The 24,045-nt window shown below is 43.1% G+C and overlaps 1 protein-coding gene across 1 annotated transcript; it reads right to left on the bottom strand.

The window, feature by feature from the left end:
* On the bottom strand, positions 1–24,045 carry hrasb (HRas proto-oncogene, GTPase b). Its single transcript, XM_036543345.1, has 6 exons — positions 23,730–24,045; positions 6,479–6,608; positions 5,173–5,351; positions 3,117–3,276; positions 1,152–1,276; positions 1–125 (listed from the first exon to the last, which is right to left on the bottom strand). The coding sequence occupies exons 2-5, from the start codon at positions 6,587–6,589 to the stop codon at positions 1,157–1,159; spliced, it is 570 nt and encodes a 189-aa protein (XP_036399238.1). The 5' UTR covers positions 6,590–6,608; positions 23,730–24,045; the 3' UTR covers positions 1–125; positions 1,152–1,156.

The raw sequence follows: 24,045 nt of genomic DNA, 5'->3' as shown, positions 1-24,045 counted from the left end.
AGTCAGTCTGATGCCCTGGCTTCTTTTCTTACACGTCCTTTTCATATTTTCGTAGTCCCTCTTCACTTCAAGTCCATTGTGCTGCACGGCTCTTTAAGACACCCCCTTGCCTTGGGTTCAGTGGACTGCAGAGTAAGAGGAGAAAAAAAAAGTCTCATTAAAACACAGAATTATGCTTTCAGAAGCCGAACCTGGTGAGCCAGCACACGACAGGACCGACACCGTAGGGTCGCGTGAGGACATGAAAAAGCCACTTTAACGACTGTGCTCGAGACCTGAGGTGCCCTGGCAGCTGCCTGCTCTTTTCTGAAGCCTTGTGTCTTTGATCTCGCCCTGATTACCCAGCATCCCACTCACCTGGACCCCAGCCAGCACTGCAGAAAGACTATGGCGCAACAGCTGGGAGGACGATTCCCTAGAAAGCCATTGCGCGCAGCAAGGCAAAAAAAAAAAAAAAAAAAAAAAAGGCCGCCCAGAATCTTGTTTACTGCGTCGTCTTGAATGAAGATACAGGGATGACGGCAGGAGTTTGAGAGCTCACTGTATGTTTTTCCTCCACAGACAGATAATGTTTTTTATGCAACATGATGTTAATCACATCTTATTTCTGTTATCAAGAATTCGGCTAAGAAGTGCGTGCACGCAGGAGATGGTAAGAGGTGCTGATATGATCACAGGAAGTTTTCGCACTGCATATCACTCCTTGTTAAACCTTCAGTCTAACAGATCTCAACGGTACATTTTCTCAGAAGCGCAGTATCTCTCTGTATTTAACATTCATTTAAGGCCAATTCTAAAAAATGTGCAATGATAAAGCACAACTGTAAGCACAAGATAGCAGACATAATTCATCACTGGAATATCTTCTGTAGGTACTGCTCTTTGTGTAGTTAATTTTTTATTAATATATACTTAACAAACATTTGCTTTGTATCGCTCCCTGAATAAGAATGTCTACCAACTTCTTAAATCTAAGTATCCTTTTTTTGGTAGTAGTATCCATATTGCACCTGTGCTACAGTGGCTTTCAGTAACCGAAGCCCCATCCTGCAGGACATCATTGGACACAACAGGTGAGATGGGTCGAAAGCGTGATTCTTATCGAATCTTATTGGCCATGCAGATGCCTCGTCCTGCGAATCGCATCTCACCCCGGTCATGACACCACGCAGCGGCAGTTCATGCAGTCCTGGCCGCTCTCATCCGGCGGGTTCAGCTTCCTCAGCTTGTGCTGCCTGATCTCCCGCACCAAAGTGTAGAAGGCATCCTCCACTCCCTAAAAAGAAAAAAGCAGAACACAGCTGCCATTATTACAGTCAGGAATAGTGAGCTAATATCCTATACCAAATTCACAAATTCTGTCCTGAACTTCATATCCACGTTTAAGTAAATTCAGATAATGTATTGTAGCTTTTTGTTTTCATCATTAGTCATTAAGCTTTCGTGAGTTTTTCATCATTACACAATCTGTCACAAGCCAGCCGACTTGCCTGGAAGTGTATGACCGAATGGGCCACAAACACACATGCTCACGAGGTAAAGTTAAATAATCTTTATTACAGTACGAATACAAAAATAATTTTAAAAAACTGATGATGGAGATGCATTAAAATGGATAGACAAACAGACAGAGAGACCAACAGCTGTCCCTCGCAAGATTCAACCAACCACACCCGGTTGGGAAAGAGCACCCTCACCCACAGACGGAAGGATTTAAGACAACCAATGACAGACAAAACATACAACTACTCATATGACTCAATAAAGCACAGGTTAACAATTTAACAACTATGATTAATAGAATGCTACATTTACATTTATTAAAACATTACTAGTGTAAATACAGGCTTAATCTTTCTACCCCCCTTTCAAAATAACCATAATCATTGCCTCATTACAAGGAAGTAAATAAAACAACTGACTAGAAATTAAAAACATCTGTTCATCCAAGAAATTCAGTCAAAATTCTACACTGCAAAGCAGATAAATTCATTCCTGTTGTCATATATACACAATATTATGTGTGAACAGGAGATGTGTGCTATACGCTGTTTCAATAAGTCATAACACATACATTTCAAGTAGCACCCTGTGGACATGCGCTAAAGGAGCTGCCCAAGCAGTGACTAACAAAATAGCTACCATCATGCTGCACATGCACTTTGAAGCATATTCTAATATCTTACAGATTTTAACATACCGTGTAATCCAAGCCAATGTATGTACAACATATGCTATGAAGTGCTTCAAAGGCAGAGTCTCCACTTAAGGAACCCAGGGTGCTTTCAGATAAGTAGGCACCTGAAGCATGGTACAGTTAATGCTACAGCACAATACCTGAAAACAGGTGAAAAGTGTGTGCTTGTGTGTGTGCATGCATGTGTGTGTTTGCGTAGGTCTGTCAGTTGAGGGTAAGGGTAATGATGATATCAAGTGTAAGGGTAATAACAGATTTTCAATTTGCACACTCGATAAAACAGGATCCCAATTTTAGTGGGTTTTTTCCTGTTGATCATTGAAAAGCAAAGGATGTCATAATTTATTTTATGACTCTGAAAGGAATAGGTCTTCTACTGTATTTGGGATCTAGACGAGCATTATCTGAGGATTTCGGGAGAGAAGATAATGGTCACTTATCACACTCTTCCCAAACAAGCCTGTGCCAGACACCCAGCTGAAGCACGGAGATAACACAGAGGGGAGAAGCACACAGGCGCTGGCATGACCCCGTGGGTGGGGTGCTGGCAGTGTGGAGTGTGGGCTCTCAATCCCATAATATACATCACCACAACAACAAGACATTCACAGTGAGACAGGTGGAAAAAAAGTCAGATTATAATTACAAAGGGACCATCCCGGAACAAAATGAGAAACTAGATATACTGGAGGGCGGCGACCTGGGGGATTATCCTCAGAGCGTCGTGCTGTTTTGGTGTTGCCATAGAAACCTAGATAGCACAGCGCCAATAGGAAATTCCCTTTCAGGAATAATGAACGTTTAATTGCCGTGTTGAAATGTGCAGAACGGAGGAACAATAGGAGAGGCAGTGTAAACACCAGAGGTACAGTGTGGCCCCTTGAATGTGTGGAGCTGACTGTCAGAGGCTGTGCGCTACCTGTCGTGTCTTGGCTGAGGTCTCTATGTAGGGGATGCCGTAGCTACGGGCCAGCTCCTGGGCCTGCCGAGTGTCCACCGTCCGGGCTGGGAGGTCACACTTGTTACCCACCAGCACCATGGGAACGTCATCGGAGTCCTTTACCCGCTTGATCTGTTCCCTGCAAGCACACACACAGATACACACACGCACACACACAGACACGAACAAGGGAGTGTGTCAATAAGGTATGGTTCTGGGCTTTATTCCATCACCATATCAGGAGGAGGATTCGCTACCAGAGCAAACACACAGGGGAGATGAATATTCAGGACTGTGTATGCGAGAGCCGGAGCTTACCTTAGACTTAGACTACAATCAGTTCATAATAACGATGATTATTAATACAAGTGATTAGCAATCGATTGTCCTTGTATCCACTGAAGCCTACACTTGCTATACCTCTTGGATAGTTTCCAAATAAAGAGGCTGAGAGTCCTAGGTAACTTCAGCCCACAGTAAATTTGTCACATGGCTACATGTGTCATGAATTTACTCACACAAAAAGATGAACCGGCAAAGCTGTGGCGATTACAAGGTTTTGTATTGGGCAGCAATACACGCAAGCACACATGCAGAATAAGCATACAAACTAAAACTAAAGTGCTGCCTTTACAGCACATTTGATGAGTGGGGAAACAACAGGCTGTCCATTGTGCTCTCTATATTGTCCAGCGTCTGATTCTAGTGATAGTGATAGCCATTGTAGTATCAGCTGGTGCTGTACTGCAACTCTGCACTCACAGTGAGTACTGACTATTCTATTTGTCTGGCAGTATAATCCAGTGATCATGCTCTTTGACAGAACTATGTTTTTCTGCACTCTCCTGCAAGCCCTGATGATGGTGGTTAAACCGATATGAAATAAATATAATACTGCAGATGTCTGAATTAGGGTTTCAGTGATCATTCTAATATATACATTAGTTGTAAGTTCATATGGCACACCAAGCAATGCAATGAATTTTATGCCCTGACTATAGGGGAAATTATGTCACATTCTGTAGCAGATGTTCACATACTGTACTCTCTCATATTTCAGAACTCCACTACATTAATACATCGATGATCCAAATATTGAAATATACTAGATATGCCATTGAGAGAAATTTAAAATGTTAGATGGTGAAAAGTAACAATAATAATAAACAATAACAATAAAAAAATACATGGGAGCTTGTCAGCTGGTTCAGATGCTAGCATGCTTGCTAGCTGGAATGTGACTATCCTACAGAAGAATACAAAAGTTTTCCAACTGTATATCTTCTTCTGTTATCTCAAGGTTAAAAAATAAGGTGCTATCTTGTTTTCACCTGTTTTTACTTAGAGTGAGGGAACATCAACAAGGGAAATGGATTGAAAGACTGGAATTAAACCAGAAAAAGTTTAGGAAAACAGAAAATAGATGCTTCCAGTTTACGTAAGAATTATCATTATCTGCAGTTGGTATATTATTATTTGCACTGATATCGCAGGTTACTAAGAATTAAAAGATACCGATTCATATAATCGAGTTCATACTCCTATTAGGCCTAAAATTCACATTCCCAGCTAGCTCCACTTTGGAGGTTATCCTCTTACCCTTATTGTCCTTGAAATCTCCTTCCCTCCCTTGTTCCCTCCCGCTCCTCATCTCTAATTGAATCAGGATCGATTTCATTGGCGGAGCTCTGTAATCCCTTCAGATGGAGGCTAAGCTGTTTCCAGTCATGTTGAATGCCATAACATGACATCACCGAGTGACTTCGGGGCCAAGGGGAACAACCAGACTCCCTTTAAAGCAGTTAAGTCGCCCCCACTGTCCGACCCCGCCTTTTCAGACCACCCACCCTACACCGCCCCTCCAAGTCGACACAAACGCGCACACCCCCCCATGAGACCTGACCGCGGCTGACACATCAGTGCGTGTCGACACTCATGGCAACAGCAAAAGACTGAATTCCATGCAGTTATACTAAATAAACCCTACCCTACTTTTAGTTATACTAAAAAAACATGGCTGAATATCCAGACGGACCTGTACTGATGGATGTCCTCGAAAGACTTGGTGTTGTTGATAGCGAAAACGCAGAGGAAACCCTCCCCGGTCCGCATGTACTGGTCCCGCATGGCGCTGTACTCCTCCTGGCCTGCCGTGTCTAGGATGTCCAGCAGGCATGTCTCCCCATCGATCACCACCTGCTTCCGGTAGGAGTCCTGCAAAGAACAGGGAGTCTCAAACCCAATGCACAGACAACTCCCCCACCAACCTGTACTTCCATTATTCCATAACTTCCATTTTGCTCCTATCAAAAAATCTAATAGGAAAATTGAGATCAATATGAAAGGTTTTTTTCAATATAGCCCCAATGCAGCTGGTTTGCAGCTGGAAGACTAAGTAACTAACATACAACCCCCTCAGTTCAAAGGATGCAATATCAGCTTTCCCTTACATCAGATGCGAACGTATCCAAGCAAATACAAACATCTGGTTTTAACTGATGTTCATGGTTCATGGTACATTAATGTGTGTCGTTTGGCCTGAGTTTATGTGTAACTCATTGCCTTTCCGTTTTTGATGGATTATGCGGGGGTTTTCCCTGATGTTTGCACAGCTACCTCCAGTGTTGCACATGGATTTCATGAATGTCTACAGCAGGTAAACCACTGTTTGGTTTATTGCTTCTGGCATCATACACACCCATACTGTACAAACACTAGGCAATGTCATATACCTCATATAAACTAGCTAAGGGATGTCCAACTAATAGAAAAAGACTAAGCAGTGGCACGACCTTCCAAATCAAAGCTTTCAGCAATCTAGAAATGCTCTGTATGGGTAAAGGCAATGGGAGATCTGTATTGACATTAACACTGTGTGGCTGGGTGCAGGAGGCAGAGGAATGCACAGTCACAGAAAAAGCATTGTTTGTCCAGAGGCGTGTGCGGTGTGAGAGGAGAGCGAAGGAAATGCAGGGAGACAGCCTCCCGCCCAGGGAGCGCTCGGGGCAGGGAGAGGATCGCTTCCAGCGAGAGAGGGAGGCAGGCCATTAATAACTCTCTACTTTTCAAATGCACTCAACACTTCCTTTTGACTTCCTCTGACACCTTTAGGGAAATGCATTAGAAGCCCAGCTGCGGGAGGTACTGATACTGCGGCAGCAAGGCGCAGGCTGTTGTGAAGTCCTGGGGTTTTGAACCTGCAACTCCTGCCGTCAGTATTCCAGATGGACGATTTGGGCTGTCAGGCTCACTCAGTGATCGAGTAGCTGAGGCATACACACACACACGCACACACGCACGCACACACACACACACACACACACACACTCTGGAGTGGGTACCTCAATCGTGGGGTCGTACTCGTCCACAAAGTGGTTCTGGATGAGCTGAATAGTGAGTGCGCTCTTGCCCACACCACCTGCTCCCACCACCACCAGCTTGTACTCCGTCATCCTCTCTGTTCCTGTCCAGCTGTGGGAAGCAGAGGAGGAGAGATGATCACAGAAAGGCACCCATTAGGCTCGCACAAAATCAAAGCTTTCAAATCGAAATCTGAATATAATCGTCAAAAGAAATGGACGACATTAAATGAAAATGAATGGCCTTTCAGCAATCTTTCTGTGCATGCGGTATTGCAGGGAGATGGCTGAGCTGGCAAAGACAAAATGCAGACTGAAAAGCGAACCACCATCCCTACCCATTAATGCCTCATCCACTATGAGTCATGTGTTGTTATATCATAAGGTGACAGACCCTTTCAAAAACCCTGTGTTTTATTAAAATAAGATTGTGACTAACTACTGTGCATTGTCAGTAATCTGACTATATTCACTGCCCTTACTCTCATCACTCAAGGAAGAAGAGCTCAAATCAAGTCAAAACACTGGCTTCACAGCACACAGTTGGGATGCTAGTGCCTGTGACAATCAATACATAACATTACATGACATTACATTCATATAGCAGACACTCTTAACTAGAGCGACTTCCAACGCAAAAGAACAGACGTGTATCCATTCAAGCTGAATGAGCAACATGTCAGACCAAGCTAACAACACTCCCAGACCAGTGAATGTACGGCCCATTTCTCCTAAAGCTCAGTGTGCCCTGCCTTGCCCTTCCATAGAGCTGAGCTGGTCTGCAGTCCAGGAAGGCCACAACATCTGCTGCCCCGCCCTGCCTGGTGCTGGCCTAGGCCACTTCCTGCCGCCTGCTCCCATAAGGGGCTTTTCCTTTGGAACCTGAGACAGTGGGAACTGGATCCTCGAACCGTGAGCTACGAATCAAAAAGCTGACAGGGTTCCTGTTTGCATTTCCATTGAATTTCCCTTCACAGAGCCGCTCCCGGCTCAGGGGAGACTGAGAGGTCTCAAATTTCTTTAACAAGATGGGGTACGATCTACTAGAATAAAAAGCAACAGGAGTTTTTCCTGGAGAAATGTCTGCTTTTAGGTTGCACAAACCTTTTCTCATACATCCATCCTGAAATTAGCAGCCTCATTTTCTGCAAATGTCAAACATCCATTTTCTAGTTTCCACTGACAACTTTTAAACTCCTCACTTGCTCACGTGGAGACTCAGTATTGAGATAAGCGCGGAGTGAAAGGCTATTTTAAGATTGTAGCTATGAGCAGATATCTGAACGGAAGATAAATAAAAGATTAAGTTCTTAGTGCTAATCAACCACAGGGCAGATACTTCTCTACAAATAGCTGTGTGCTTCTCAGAGTTTTGCCACTAGACTGTTCACCATCTTTTTAAAGAAATCTGATGAAATCTGATGACGCTCACCAGATTGAGTCTCACAGCAAACGTGACCACGCCTCCACACCTCCAAGGTTCCTGACCCATTAGCTGGCATCAGCTAGGTTATGGAGCTGAAGTAGCATGTAGTTCTACTTCTGCTGAACAGCACAGCAAGAAAGCATGCGCAGGTTTAGCACGGTAGGGCTCACCAAGCAACATGACACAAATCACACCAAGCAGATTGTGCAGAGACGGGGAAAAAAAGTGTGTGAGGGCAGCAGGGACACATTGGAATGTCGACAATGGAATCTGACTATTTGTATTAATCCAGAATAAAAAATTGTTCGGAAGGCACATATTTCTGTGCAAAATTCTGTGCAGATTGAAGGAGCTTTCCATCACCTGGATGGCTCGTCTCACCCACTATGCCTATGATGCGAGTCAATCCACAAACTACACAAGCTGTGAATGTGCACAGTTTGTACAGCATGACACCCTCCAACGCGACTTCTGTTAGCGGCAAACAGAGGACACTCAGCTCCAAGCAGGGTTCCCCCGACTCCCACAGCCTTCTGAGGTAGAAGATGAGAAAAAGGTTTGCAGCTGACATGGGGCAAGAAAGCCTGAAAAGTCTAGGCTTTATTCCACCGACAGAGAACGGAGCCAGAGTCAAAAGTGACTACTTCCGTGTGAAGTCTACTCTTGAACAAAAGAAAGTCATTAATGCCTATTCTTGTACATAACACTTATCAATGGCGCATAATATTTCATTTGCAGCTATTACATATAGTGAACTACTGTACAACCATGCAGCGATGACACAGAGAAGGCAAGAGCACAGCCAGCAGAGTTTCTGTAACTTTATCAGAGTCCACCTTTATCCTATCATTCCCTCACAATTACATGCCTCTATAAATGACAGCTGTACTTCCTGAACAGATATTTCAGTTGCACCATGTTTGAATAATACTTATCCTTGTAACACAAGAGCTTGAGTTTTTTCCATATGGAATTATACTATGTTTACCATTTTTATCAATGCATTTTTGTCATATTGCATAATAACCATTATTATAACTATTCAAATTTATCTGTTAAAACATTTTTTTTTTAGACTTCTACTATGTCAACTTAAAAAATGATGGATAAACATACATTAGATAAATGCAGAATAGTTAAGTAATAAACCCCTCTAACAACTTCTTACTGGCTTGTCTCACTAGTCAGCTAAGCAGCGGCCTCATTCACACTGCTCCGAGAAAGGCAACCCTTGGAATTCCATAGAAGCATGCTCTTTGGCCACATGTACTTGGGAGTGTTGCAGGTTTTTATAACCCGGTGTGCAGCAGGGTGTTGTGTGGTGTCGTGAGGTTGAGGCTGCAGAAGACAACAGACCTTATGTTTTTATTTAAAATCTACACTTTGCCCCTTTCCCTCGTCATTAACCATGAGGCAGACTATAAAAACTCTTTCTGGCAGTAAAAACCTGAGGTCCACTTTTTTCATAGAGAAAATAGGCCCGACATATGGTAGCCATGCTAAAACATGAATGACAAATGGAAGGAAAAAGCCTCACAATTTTTTTTTATTACAACCAGGTGTACAATTAGACACCCTCCTCAGAGTCATTACTCTCAGTTAAGAGGGAGAGCCATTCCAGAGGGCAACTGAGGTCATAAATCAAGTCTGTTTATTAAAGCATTCATATGAAAGCGATATAGCATGCCAACTGAGCGCATTTGTGGCCTGTGAGTCCATTCACTACTGCAACAGGCAAGGGGACATGATAACTGTTTACCCAGTACGGCACAAAAAATGACCTGCTTCGGGAATAACCAAGGAGGCAATATTATGCCACAGGTACACAAGACACAAATGTATGGTGGACCCTCCAGCAGTCATCACTACGAACCCCTGACTCAAGCCAAGCCTGTTTCCACAGAGTACAGTATGTGCATTAATACTTTAATTAATCATCTGAATAAAAATGCAATTCATTTCAATTGAACCCTGGAAATTAACAAATGAATTCAGCCGCTGCAGATTCATAGTAAGTGTCAACGTTTTTCTGATTTTTTTTTTTGGACTGATTTCAGAAAGCTTCATAAGAATCCACAGCAGAAGCCACAGTGCGTGGGAGCTTCTGAAAGCAGACTCTGAATTAACAATCGAGAGTGTTCATTTTCTTTCTGATCCACAATCTGGCCTTACGTATGAACCAAATAATCAGTCAGTCAGCGCTCTGACGCACTGTTTCCTATGGGAGCTCCAGCTCAGGGTCTTGCATTAAATTGGATCTTTGTGACGGCAGGACAGAGGGGCCACCAGGTCACTAAAACAAGGCCACAATGATCATTGTGCTGTCACAGCATTGCATCAGCAGCCAGGGTGAGACCACAGTGGGTGGGTCTGACACGCTTTCCAGTCTGACAGGCGATTTTTTTTCGCTGGGGTTCTTCGACACCCTGCTGTCGCCATGCAACCTTTTCTGTTCCGCACGACCGCCTGGCATGGTGCGATTTCTGCCATTTCCTGGTGCAGGGATCAGTAGTCTCACAGACCAACCCATGGATCTGCTGCAACATTACAGCTACATAATGCTGGTACAGCAGCTATCCTAAGTGAATTGACGTCAGTGAGCTGTCGGTTTGGGAGGCTTGTGGTACTGCATCACGTATACCAGGACTCAGACTCCATAACAATATTGCAGACAAAAATAAAGCCTTAACGCCCATTCCCCAGATGTGGGACATTTCAATGCATTTTCAGAAGACGATACTCTGGGCCTGTGATCTGACTGGACATGATGAGCAGGAAAAAGGAAACAAAAAACAAATCCAACGACCAGTCCATGATACCTTTGTTCCAGGGTGTACCTGGAATTGAAATGGAGGGAATATCCCTTGTGCGCCATCTGACGAGGAGGAAACTGGTGCTGAGGTTCCCGGCAGAACCCCTGCAAAAAGACTGTGCCATAAACTGTGCCACAAACATCCAAGCTGCATGGTCTGCTTAAATCTGAATTCTACTTCCTCATTCTTGTGAATGCGAAGACCTCTCTCAAAGCTCTCATCTTAGATCTCTGAACTGGATAAGAAATGTGAGACAGATTGGAACGTGCTGGAATCTGTCTTGACAGATGCGGGGGAAATTATCTGTGGGGGAAATTATTCCCACAAAAAGCAAAAGAAAGCACAGAGGAATGCATAGGGGGCTACTGTACATCCCCCTCAAGTCTTCTGTGCCATAGTCAGAGTTTCCTGGATGGAATCTGGCAGCCAGCTATGCCTTCACTTGGTTGTGTTACAACCCCATTCCCTCACTGTCAGACCCAGGTCTCAAAATAGCCTGGGGATCCTAACTGGTAAGTTGGCTGTAGAGGAAAAAGGATCTATCTTATGTGTATGTTGTGTATGTGCGTTTTAGGCACTGGGAAAAAAAACAAAACGAAAAGAAAAATGGTACGCGTTCCGAGACAGACCCCACCCAACAGGTGACAGGTGACTCGCCAGTCTCCCGACAGGACTGTGCTTGCTACCTGGGCCAGCAAGGTCTTTTTGGCCCACAGGCTCAGTCCAACTCGACAGTCTTCTTCAGGTTTCCAATCAGTTTTACAGTTGGGTTAACAAAAAGGAAATGGAAAAAAAAATCCACAGCACAATGGCAAACTCCCCCACATTTTCTGTACGGAGGGAAGGCAGACCAGCTGGGCTGGTGTCTTCCACTGAGAGACCACAGCAACTAGTGTCTGAACGACATGTGGCTGGGTTCAGACCCCCCCCGATAAGCCGTAGATCCCCAAAACTAACAGTCTTGTTCCGAATGTGCTCTAATAATCCCATGAATGTTCCTAAAATAAATTAATCATAAACACAGTAGCCATAAGTTCAAGTCCCTAAGTCAAAGCTTCTGCCATACATCCTTGTCCCTCCTCATCTTAGTGGAGGGGCCCACTTTTATCACCTGAGAGGGGATCTACCACGCAATGACACGTGCTGCTGGTGCCAACTCAAAGAAGCAAAAGATAAACAAACCAAACAAGAAGTATAGGTGTGGAGTGTGTGCATAGCCCTAAAACTAATGGTTGTCGCAACCCCCAGTTTACAGTGATTCACGAATGACATCGAGTGAACATTCTAAACTGACCCCACCCTATACCATATTCCTCACAACTTGCTGTATAGGTACAGTATTGCCCTGTACAGTACTGCAGGAAACATCACAATGCCAGCATGGTGAAGATAGGTTAAAAATCCAGAGATAAACAGACTCCTTAGATTAACCATTTCAAATATTTTCATTTGATACATCTCTGATTAGAAGGACCTCAGACAATCCGGTGTCAAACAAAGGTCACTTACCACTGACATCACGAGTCAAATGACACTTATCCTTTAGGGTGTGTTCATGTTCACATCTTTTCTGGCACCCAAGGGGACCCAAGGGTAATCTCAGAGGTGACAAACTGAAATGTCTTGCTCACAGGGTGGAAATCCTGACCGTGCAAAAGCTTGGGCTCGGGCAATGTAGTGTGTGACGTGACATCCTCTGACGTCAACCACTCGCCAGAGGGTGTTCACTGACCCTTACAAAAATGTCACCGTGTAGCTGCCAATTGCCCTTTTATTCTTCCATCTCCCCAAAAGACACAAAAGACATCCAGCTTCTCTCACTCCATTCTATGTCCTTTCCATTCTCACTTCACCCCTTTTATCAGTCATTTCCAGCAACTAATCTCTTCCTTTTGTACCCACACAGAAAAGTAAAACTCCTTGCTAATAGTGATGGATTCATGCTACCTCTCACATCCAACTCATGGGATGGGAGCATCTCTCATCAACTGACAAATATCAGATTGAACATGGACTTCAATTATTTAATCTACATTAGGGGTTTGACCTTGAATACGGCAGATAATGTGAATTAAGCCACCAGTCATCCTCCTATGCAGATCAAAAAGGGATTTAATAAAGCACCTTAAGTGGCCACAGGCAATATTTACCCTTCCAAGGCTTCAAGGCACATGATGCGATTTTAGGCATACCAAATAATCTATCTTTGGTTTCCGTTTCCCCCGCTTTGGTTTTGGTTCCCAACCCCCAACCCCTCCCCCCAATACATTCTTAACTGCCGTCCAGGTAGGACTGCAGCAGGACATGAGATTCACTCCCTCTTCTCAGGTCCCACATGGTTGAGAAAGTAAAACAATCAAGATGTCAGAGAGGAAGAAGGCAAGGTCTGAACTTGCTCCAAAACTAATTAGCATAACTCACCCAAATAGAACAGGCTGCCACTCAGGATAAGAAGATCAAAGAGCCACCCATGCAGTTTCAACTGGACGTCTGAGGACACTTCAATACACTGTGGCAAAGTGCGTATGACAAGGACAATTTAGGTAGGTACACAGCACATTTTCATCAAAACACCCACGCCTCTGCGCACCTACACGCACATTTCAAGAGCCAGTCAGCCTCATCTCGGGGAGTGGTGCTTGACAGAAACTTTTGCTATTGGAGATGGCAATGTCGGCTTTTTAGTGCCTGTACATTTCGAGGAGCATGTGGGTGAGCAGTAAGCCTTTTGGTGTCTACTGTGCTGTAGTCTATTATACATAAACAGCCCAAATCTTGCTATTCATGGTTCTTGTTTTCTGAGATCAATAATAATATGGAGCCCAAATAATTGTTAAAAAGGATGGCTTCACATCTATAATTCTAAGTGCAGGAAGGGGGCTTCAGTTCATTGACTTTTCAATCATGTGGCCTCTGTCAATTCCAGCAAGACAGATAAATCATTCGAGTTTACCAAGGTTTATTATGTCTCATGCAAATCATAAACAACTTCCGATAAAAAATAATCCCTGTCCAGGGGATACAGTCCAGTTCAATGTATGCCCATCAAAATTAATATTTTATTCTGCCTTTCCCCTCCTGCAAGTACAATATAATGAATTCTGGCAGGAGTAAAGGGGGTGGAGTTGAGAATATATACCAATGCTACTTCAAAGCAAAGGCTGTCACTGCTCTCTAAAGTGGAGAGATTTACTGCCAGGGATCAATCTCATTTTTATGGTCTGTTCTGACATGTTTACAGCATGCTAATGCAACAAAAGACTGGGCTCCAATTGCAGACAGAACCAATCAGAAGACTGAACCAGGCAACAGTCAATCTGCTGAGGAAGATGTGAATATGTTATCAGTGCTCGTCACCACCCTAACGCCCACCCACACAGCTGAATTTCACCTCAGCGGGTCCCAGGTGTCGTCTTGCTGAACCTCCCCATTAATCACAGCGGACTCTAACTAACACCTCTACGCGAGTCGACTGTCAGCAAGCGCTCTTTACAAGAGTGACCTGGAGGACCTGCACCGAGCCAAACACTGCCAACCCAAGGGAACAGGTGCAGCAGAAACGCAATAAAACCCAAAACAAACAGCGCCAAAAAACTGTGCATTCGCTGCAGAGATATCTATCGTTTGAACTGCAAGTCCTTCACTCACTAGAAATTCTTACTACACACAAGTTTCAAAAGAGGCTCAATTATTTCTCTGAGTTTCCAAAAGAACCGCTGAGGTTTCAAGCCACTGTGTATGTTGCGTCTACATTATTCTACATGTCATTACTCATTTCGGCTTTGCAGCGACAGCACAAACAGCCGAGATGCTACACTTGCGATGAGCAGAGGTTGTTGTCATCGTCTGTTTACTCCCCCACAGGCAGGGATGAAACCAAACAGATCCGCCAGCAAACTCCGAGGAGCACATCAGAGGGCGGGTAACGATCCGCACAAACACGAGTAGATAAATGTTTAATAAACCCCTCAGACACCGTAACGCCACTGGTTGTTGGGTTTTTTTTTTTTTTTCCTGTGGGCGTGTGTGTGCACACAAAGGGAGGGTCAAGTCCGCAGGGACGCTTCCCCGCGCTCTCCCGCTCCTCGCAAACACACAGACGACACACCTCTTCCCCGTGCATGCCCACGTTGGAGCTGGAGATTGACAATTAGTGCCAGTGCATGCTGGGACTCCAGAAGGATCTTAATTAGCCCCTAGTCCTAGCTGCCTGTGCCTGGATATTGGCAACCAGCCCTTTTACAAAAAAGAAAAGCACCATTTAAAAAAAACTAATTAAAACCGCTCAGGCCGTGCTTTTGATTCTCTAAAGTCCCATATCATTTATAATTAGATATGCCCCGACACACCCTTGTGGCTTCTGAAGTGTTATTACTCATCATTTGTTATAACTGCATTCGAAGTTATCCATTTTTTTTTTCCCCTTCACGTAATGGTCCAAATCAGGGGCAGCACAGAACAGCACAATACTTACATAGCAGCTTTACAGGTGTTTTAGAGGGTGAGTAAATAGCTCCATGCAAACTCATTCCAAGAAGGAAAACTTAATTTACATGTATGGTGGAAGGAGAGTGAAGTGTGGCTGAGTATGCGTGTGCATGCATGCGTGTGTGTGTGTGTGTGTAAAAATTATCTTGTGATCTCACATATTCCTCAGGTAAATCCTGAAGTGTTTCCCCTAGGTCTGGGGTGGCACCATGCTGAATTTTAGAGCACTGTACTTATTCAGCTGGGATAATAGCTGGTACTTGGACTTTGAACTGGCATCTAGGCCACTCTGTTTTTGAATACCCAGCACACGCAAGGAATTTAATTTCTCTATCCCTTTGATATCAACAGCATTGCCATAATTCATATTCAAATGAGTGCCCTGTGGCTGGTGTTGAAATTTTTTGCTGAAGTCATTCTGAAATGTGATTGGCTGGGAAGAAAAAGGGGGTGTTTTCCAGAAGTACAAAGAGGTTGCACAAGTGTATGTTTCAAGTGACATCATAGTATTTTCATCTCTTAACACAATATATTGCCATTCAGGACATGACATTTCAGACATATACAAGGTAAGCTATTACAAATAAGTATGTAAATACTAAAGTTCTACTAAAAGTAAAACAAAACTTGCTTTAATTACTTTTATTCCAATGCTATTCAGATAATTAGCTTGCACATTACATTTTGTGATTAGTAGTAGTATTATGGATAAGATATCACTATCCTTAGTGTTATTCCTGATGAATACTGATAACAATAACTCCCATGTAGACTAATAAAAATATAACAAAGTAGCTCGTATATTTATTATACATTTATATTTACTCTCCTTTTCCTGAGGTCAGAACATAACTACAATTTATCCCCAATCGATTTCAGGTCCCTCTGGAAAACGTGTTCTGCCCAGCCCTTTATGACAATGCAGTCATAAAAATGCACTCACAAATACATTTTGAGTGACTTATGGCGAATTATGATGGACAAGAACTCCCAGCGGAGCCATGACTCTCTCCATCAACGACCGCAATGTCCTGATAATGCGGGACGCACGCACGCCACCTTTGTGTGTCATAAAGAATGTCTCGTTGCTCAGGGTGCAACAATAAAGCAACGGCTTGTCTGAGAGGGAACCAACATGCAAGGGGATTGAATAAGGGCGTCAAGACAGCTGCATGTGTCGCTTAACCAGAACTGTACAGCAAGTGTCTATAGCATCCTGCTGAAGAAGCTTTCCCCGACACCTCAGCTAGCCAGTAAGAGCAGGGAGAAAACAAGCATGGGGCTTTTTACCCATGCACCATTACAGCTCTGTTCTGGCAAATGTTGAACTGGTGCTTTTCAGAAGAAATACAGCTTTTCTGTTAGGCTGTTCTCGGTTACTGAAAAGCCAAGCTTTTCTGCGACCGACAAACTACTGGCCAACTGCCCCAGCTTCTTCAAACAAACCACTGAGGGAAAGAGCAAGAGAAAAGCCGACAGAAATGGCCAAGGTCGCAAGGAGCCGAAGATGAAAAGCAGAAGGAATGCGGCTCCATTACCCCTCAGCTGGGCCATTAAAGCGTTTAATTGCTTAAAAGATCCATATTAGCAGAGCCGCAAGCCTGCAGCAGGGATAACTGATATTTAATGGACTGATGATGGTAAGAGGAAACTCTCCTGGGAGGTGTCCATCTTGAAAACTGGAAGCACATCTTTAAACACCCACAGCCCCTCCCCTCTCTGCTGTCTCCCCCTTCTCTGACACCCCCCCCCCCCCTATCCCCTCCACCATCCTTTGCCTGTGACATCACTCCCCAGCATGAGATCTTCAGATGGCAGCAGAAGCCCCTGGAGGAGATTTCATACCACACTGATGCTACTGAGGCATTAAGTCATGTTGCAAAAAAAATGACATAAGATAACCATACAGTCAAGAAGATGATGGCATTCCAGCCAATTACTACACATAAAACTTGCCAATGACACACAGCTGGGCGGAGACAGAAGTACAAATGATAATCAAACTGTTTCCAAGCAATTTATGGAATAGGTAAGACTTTAAAGCAGCACAGGGGTAGCAAATTTTCCAAACCTCTGTCTCTTCCGACTAAACAGCTGTATTGTAGCAAGCTACTCTCAAGCTGTACAAGATAAAATGCAGACCTTGGGTACAAACCTGCCAAAATCAGTCTCTGCTGTCTTCCCCTGAAAAAAATGCATCCATCACTGATGCATATGTAATTTCAATCATTTTAAAGCACATTAAATAATAACAAATAAGCACACTAAAGCCACACTTAAGATCGGCCCCCTCAAGGTCTTGCTTTGGGAGGCTTCTAAGAATCCAGGTTTCACTCTCAATCCTTCTCAGAACTCTGGCTCTCTCTCCTTCTGTCTCTTTCCACTCTCCAGGGAAGAGTATCCCATGGAAACAGCATCACAATATTATGGCTCATACAGACGAAGCTGTCTGTTACTAGTCACCAGCGCCTTTGCTCTCAGTAGCTGAGCCTTTCTCACTGTGCACTGACCTTTTGAGGCTGTAGCACATAATCAGCCAGGTAAGATGAAACGTGTAAACTGAAAATACAGACATCCCTGAACAAAAGGCAAACCATTTCAGGCCACCAATGAAGCCTGCAGTCAAACAGCATTGGACAAATACAAAGGTCCCTGGACATACCAAAAACACCCCGGTTGACATTCAACCATTTCTACCACTTCAACATTTCAACAAATGTAGACTCAACATGCTGCAGATCTGCTGTTATATTAATGTCATGGCCCCGCCATCAGCTGGACAAGGTGGGGCCACTGCAGCTTTCAGTAATGTGATCGAGCATGTGAACATCAGAAGTAGAAGGTGGTGTCCTCCATTTTTGACCTGAGATTTTGTGTTGCTAAATAACAGACCTCAGTTTTATTTTCAGCAGGCTTACGAGTGTCAGAATGGCACACCAGCCGATCAGGAAGTTGAGAGGGATTTTATTAGTGCAATCTAAGAAGAGTTTTCAGATGATTTGCCTACTGTGTGGACGTAGAAATTTATACAATAGCACAATGTCAGAAGGTCCTGAACATTAAAATGTATGACTCATAATTTACACGAACACCGGAAGGCATTTGCCTCGCAAAATGTAAGGAATCAGGTTGGACATTAAGCTTTTCGACTTGGTTCATTATAGCTAACCAAGTTGTTCAGTTTGCTATACTATGGCTACTGCTAGGCATTCAACAACAGCCATACCTTAACACACCTGCCACAGGCATAATTGTGTCCCCTTGGACTGGGCTACAATTTGCTTGAAAATGAAGGTTAATGTACCATAACAAAAACAGTGATAACGTTACTCATAAAGGAAAGCACAGAGGGAACAGGCAAATGGGTACTCTTGGTGAAGGTACAATCTTTCTTTTTTTAAAAAAAAATTAACTTGTGAAATGAGGTGCTTCATATGCAACCTATCTGAAGTGTGAATTACTAGCCTGTTAATTAGACCCTCAAGTGCCTTCACTCAGATTTCTGAAATGAAAAGGGAAAAAAAAAGTGGCAGAGACTTCTGGTAAAGTGGTTACAAGAGCAACTGAAACTGCACATTCAAAGCGATAAAAGGACACCTGGAAACACCATACTACAGTGCAGACAAGGAGTCAGCCAGTTTCAACTTTGCTGAACCTGTTCTGGTTCTTAATGGAAATGAAATGCCCTGCCTTGCACCAGCTGAAGATTGGCGGCTCAAATTACAGCATCTATGGCAGACAAATGTTCGAGAGAGAGCAGGAAGCTACTGCTGGTACACTATGGAAAGTCCCAGATATTGCCATTTATGCTGAGATATCTTGTTATATCCTTAATTTTCAATGCAGTAGTGAGTGAGTCATACCAAAAGAAAGATAAAGATTTAAAGAGAAAGGAAGACCGTTTTACAGAGACAATGGTCGGAAGAGCAGAATGAATTTTGTTGTGATATTAAGCAATTAGGCACCGACACAAGGAGAAATGGGAGAAAGCTTGTTTTCAGACAACTCTGCCAAGGAGTTTTTCCAAAAGCTGAAAATGGAAATATACTGTAGAGCTTGTCACGTAGACTCTTTTCTCCAATGATGCAGCAAGGGCGCTGGTCAACAATTCCAGCAAATAAGCAACAAGGTTACAAGATCGCTACCACAGAATCAGGAGAGTCAAGACTGATTTGGGGGGGGGGGGGGGGGGGGGGGTGGTCATACAATGTCTCGACTTCAAGACTTGGCAACATACAGCGGCACCCACTAATGGTCTGTGATGCTGTCCTACATCGCAGCCCTGTTACTTATTTTCACCTACTGTGCTTCCATTATTTGGTATAGTAGGCGTCTAAAGATGGACCAAATAAACCCACGCATGAATAAACTGCTCATTGTCTTCTTCCAGCATGCTGGCTATTTCCAGCTTTACACTCACCTCTTTTGCACTGTATCCTCCTTTAATTCGCTGGCTACTTTCTTCCTATGATTCTACTTGATACAGCTGATACAAAACAGATGTTTCTTATTGGTGTGTGACATTATTCAATGGATTTTTTTTTTTTTTTGCTTGCTAGCAATGCCTCACCACAAGTACAACTCTAGCTGAAGACAAACCTGCAAACTGTAAGGCACAAGATAAGATGCTCACAAGAGCAATTATCATCACTTGTAGATGCCTGATGCAGTGCACTACGTAATACGTTAAAACTAGGTACGTGTGCATGCAGCAAATTTCAACAACAGACTGTCAACGTCAAAGTGACACCTGAAAGAGTTATATCTGGGCTAAAACTGTAGTGCATGTAAAAAGGTTTAAGGAATAATAGACTTTGTTTGCTGCAAAAACACCTGGAGAAACCCACAGGGAAGTTCATCTTGCCACACGCAGCAAAATGGTTGTCACTTCGCAGCTTTGAGAGATATACAGTTAGTTTAACTTTGTGGGAACACAGTTTAGAATACACTAAAACACATGGGCCTTCTTTCAAAGCATTTCCAAAGGGAGGGACTCAGACTTTTCCATACAGTATAGCCTAGTGGTGGCTTTCATTTATATATGCTCCATGCTTTCCCTACATATCAGATAAGTGTTCTTGACAAACATGACCTGCTTTATAACAATTATATCAGCTGTGAGATTGGAATTCGCTCAAAATCAGTAATGGTGCAGCTGCATTTTCTAACCGACTTTGTGAGGAACGCTTAAAAATTACTCAGTCTTCTCATCAGTTCTACCGCAGTTGTTTTAAGAGACCAATTTAAAACGTGATGAAGTTAAAGTGTGTCACTTACTGAAAACACAAGGGAAACTGCAAAATTGAGTGAGTAAAACTTGGTTGGACATTCAAGATGACACCTCAGAAAGGCATGTCATCAAATGCTTAAAGTAAGAGGTGCTTTACTGCTTGTAACCTTGGCGTTTATTCCTGCTCTCGTTCTTATTCCTCCAAAGCCTTTCTCTCTAGTTGTAAATGAGGACTTTGTGTTGTAAAACTATCCCTATTTGTCCTGGCATTTCTATAAATATTGCTATAAACATTGATCTTACTAAAAAACTGACTGCCATCAAACAGGAACTGCCTGTGCATGAATAGAATGTCATGACATACAAACTGCAGGTCAGAAAACATGATTCCTTTATTTTTTCACTAATGAGCTTAACCTGATTATGAAGAAAAGTTTTGAAATAATTCATGAGTGTGCGGTACCCTCTCTTTTGTACTGTGAATTCCTGCCATTCCCCAAGACATTGAATGCCCCTTGTTCCACCCCATTGCCTATGAATTTCAAGCCCTGTTGAACAGTAAGTTGTAACATCTGGTCCCTAATGTTATCCTAGAAACCACTCAAGTTGAAATGGAATACAAAGGTTTGTTGTGATGACAACATGAAAATGATAACTTCAACAAAACTGAAGTTTGTTGCACACTGGTTTTTGCTTCTTTACATTTGGTAGTACGTGTAAGAACTTCACACAAGTTTATTTTAGCTAGTGACTGGACAAAAATTGTGACTCTGTTAAAAAAATGTAGGCATCATTTTCCAGTCTGACAGCTCCACCCTTTAAGCCAATTATAACTTCTCCTGATTTGTGGCCTCCCTACACTTTGGAGTTTGTACTCTGCTGGTGGATGAAAAGCCAGTAAAGACACTGAAGTCTAGCATTTAAGAGCAGACCACTAAGTATGCGCACATGTGCATGTGTGCGTTGTCTTTGGTGCGATTCATCCATCTAGAGAACAATCAAGAGCACGAGCGTACTGGATACCTCTGCACAATGGGCCCACAGGCAGTGGAAGATCCCTCCCTGAATCCTGTCAGCACCCCTACCTAGCTCACAGCACCTTAATTACAAAATAAGCCAGACACACACAATAGTTTTCCCTTAGCTTTCCCTGTCTGAAGCCCCAACGTGAAGTCTAGAGCACGATCCAATCAGGAAGGTCCACAAAAATGACAGCATGAACAAAGACAATCTAGTCACTTATTACAGTACTAAATGAAGCAAAGTGGTTCATCTGCAATGGTCTATGTGCATATGCCTCGTGTTATTTATTTAATGTGACTGTATATTTAGAAATACATGCTCGTAACAAACCATCTGATGACAAAGAACTGTGTGGTGAATGGTTTCCTTTTATGAAATAATTTCAAATATAAACCAGCAGCAATCAAATATTTTACATTATTTACATGTAGTTGATTAATTACACAGACAGCACCATTTAATTAGTCATTATTGCACCAAATTTCTTATGAGTAAAGCCAGCCCCACATTAGTAGTGACCTAGCATGGCCCTTCCGATCAGCACAGAATACCGCACCCGAGAAAACTGATGCCTAAATCAATCCAGTTCTCCCTACCGTCTGCCATCATGTTTGAGATCGCAAGTATTTATAAACACACACAAATGATCACGTTACTTAGGAGCAGAGCTGAGCACCACTGAAAACCTATATCAAGTCAGCAGGGTACAGCCTTCGTTTCTTCATCGTGCAGTGCTGCCACTGTACACTGTGTACAGATGGACTCGGTAAACACACCACAGTGAATGGCATGTGCAAAAAACACTCAGAATTGACAGGTCCTGATTTGATCTCAGCACAATTTGCAGTCCTTTAATTTTGCGTGAAACCGATTTTATCCTTTTACACATTATGAGTGCTGTAGTTGCTAAAATTAATGCAAACGCTGCACTGCATTTAATAGGCTGTCTTATTCAAAGTACACTATCGCTCGATTGAATCTGAACCAGAGTCTGCCCTTCAAATTCAGTCCCTGCTACAGAAAACGGATTTTCGACTTTAAGACGAACAAATGTTGACAAGGTGTTGATAAAAACGTGATCGAAGGTAAACAAAGGCATCAATAAATGTTGTCAATATGTCCATTAAAAAGGTTGCCACTGTTCAGAAGCAAGCACTACCTAATGAGAAAGAATTATATAAATCGATCGTTCTGACAGAGTACAAGACAAGAAAATGTGTATGACAGAAACCCTGTTCGTGCAACCCTTGGGTGTCGCTGCGTTAACATTCCGTTAAGATTCCGTTTCTTTCCCGTTATTCATTGTATTAGCGTTATCAATTGAGGTATTTCACTGCATACATTACAAAGCACATTCGTCTTGTAAAGTTCTATGGGCAAAACATGCTGCTATAGAGTCGTTTTATATCGTTAGTCTATCAGTCAGGAACAGCACAAAATCAAAATAATTATAGCTCATAACTACGGCTATTACAGCTGGGAAAACAGCAGCCAATGCAAACCTTGTTTCAAATGAAATGCAGAGTAATGGAATGTGACTTCCGCAGTAAGACTCAGTTTTTACTGTGACGGGGCGTCACCCTTGCCGGGGTAGCCTACATCCAATTGACACAGACAGAGACGCAGCTGCAGTCAAACAAATAAACGTTAACTGGCAATAACAAGCCCAAAATTGTTTATCGTAGTTAAACAGCTGAAGAATTATATAACCACCAAAAACGAACAGCTGGTGCGATCGCTCCTTTGACACAATGTGTAGTTTTACATCTTATGTAGTTTTGCCATATAAATAGTCGGTCGCTACCCATACAGGTAGTTAGCACGCTATCCCGCTAGGCTAGATGAGCTAACTAGCTAGCCAAATAAAAACAAAATTTAATGACTCTCGTCACAGGGTTCCAATGTACAAGATGCATTCGAACCATTTAATATTCAGGTGTCAACATAATTTGCAATTATAGCTAGCTAACAACAGTTACAATCTACTGAAACAAATCATTGAAATAGTATTTCGCCAATACCACGGGGCGTCATAGCATGGGTTGTGCCGCATGGATTAAACAGAAAATTAGGTGCGCCGCATTCCTGGTGTGGTAATTGTGTTTTGATTTTTGGCGGATTCGTGGTTTCCCTAGTGAAATTCTCTCAGCAAAACACCAAGGGTGGCAGGCTCCACATTTTCAATGCATTAACTGAGATTCAGCAAATGGGAACTAGCTATCAAAGAGGGGGAAAATGCAAGACGCTACTCACAGTAAACAGCGTTCTTCTCAAAATTAGCCGAAAGGATGGGGTCCTGAAAATGTTCTCAATATATTCAGCACGCCAAGCAGTTAAAATCCAATGGCTGGTGATCAGATCCTTTCCGCCTCACTACAGCTGCCTGTACCCCTCTTTTGCAATAATAAATTCAGACGTTGCCTCGTTTTAATCTTCGCCAAGCAATGCTGTAGCTGGAAATGCCCCATTCAGTGAGCATGCATTCATTTCTCCCGGTGAGGTCAGAACGCAACGAACAAATGTTCACTGAAAAGCAGGGAGATTGCAGAATGCAGCAGCCCACGCCCAA

Source organism: Megalops cyprinoides, chromosome 13 (genome assembly GCF_013368585.1).
Source record: "Megalops cyprinoides isolate fMegCyp1 chromosome 13, fMegCyp1.pri, whole genome shotgun sequence".
Lineage (NCBI taxonomy): Eukaryota > Metazoa > Chordata > Actinopteri > Elopiformes > Megalopidae > Megalops > Megalops cyprinoides.
The sequence above is the reverse complement of the archived record's forward strand: the minus strand, read 5'-3'. Positions and strand labels throughout refer to the sequence as shown.

What these genes read in the sequence shown, in the direction of transcription:
- hrasb (XM_036543345.1), bottom strand. Translation starts at nt 6,589, where the DNA reads ATGACGGAGTACAAGCTGGTGGTGGTGGGAGCAGGTGGTGTGGGCAAG. An exon ending in AGTACGACCCCACGATTGAG is followed by an intron (nt 5,352 to 6,478) that starts GTACCCACTCCA and finishes TGTTCTTTGCAG; the next exon opens with GACTCCTACCGGAAGCAGGT. An exon ending in GAGGACATCCATCAGTACAG is followed by an intron (nt 3,277 to 5,172) that starts GTCCGTCTGGAT and finishes GTGTGCTTGCAG; the next exon opens with GGAACAGATCAAGCGGGTAA.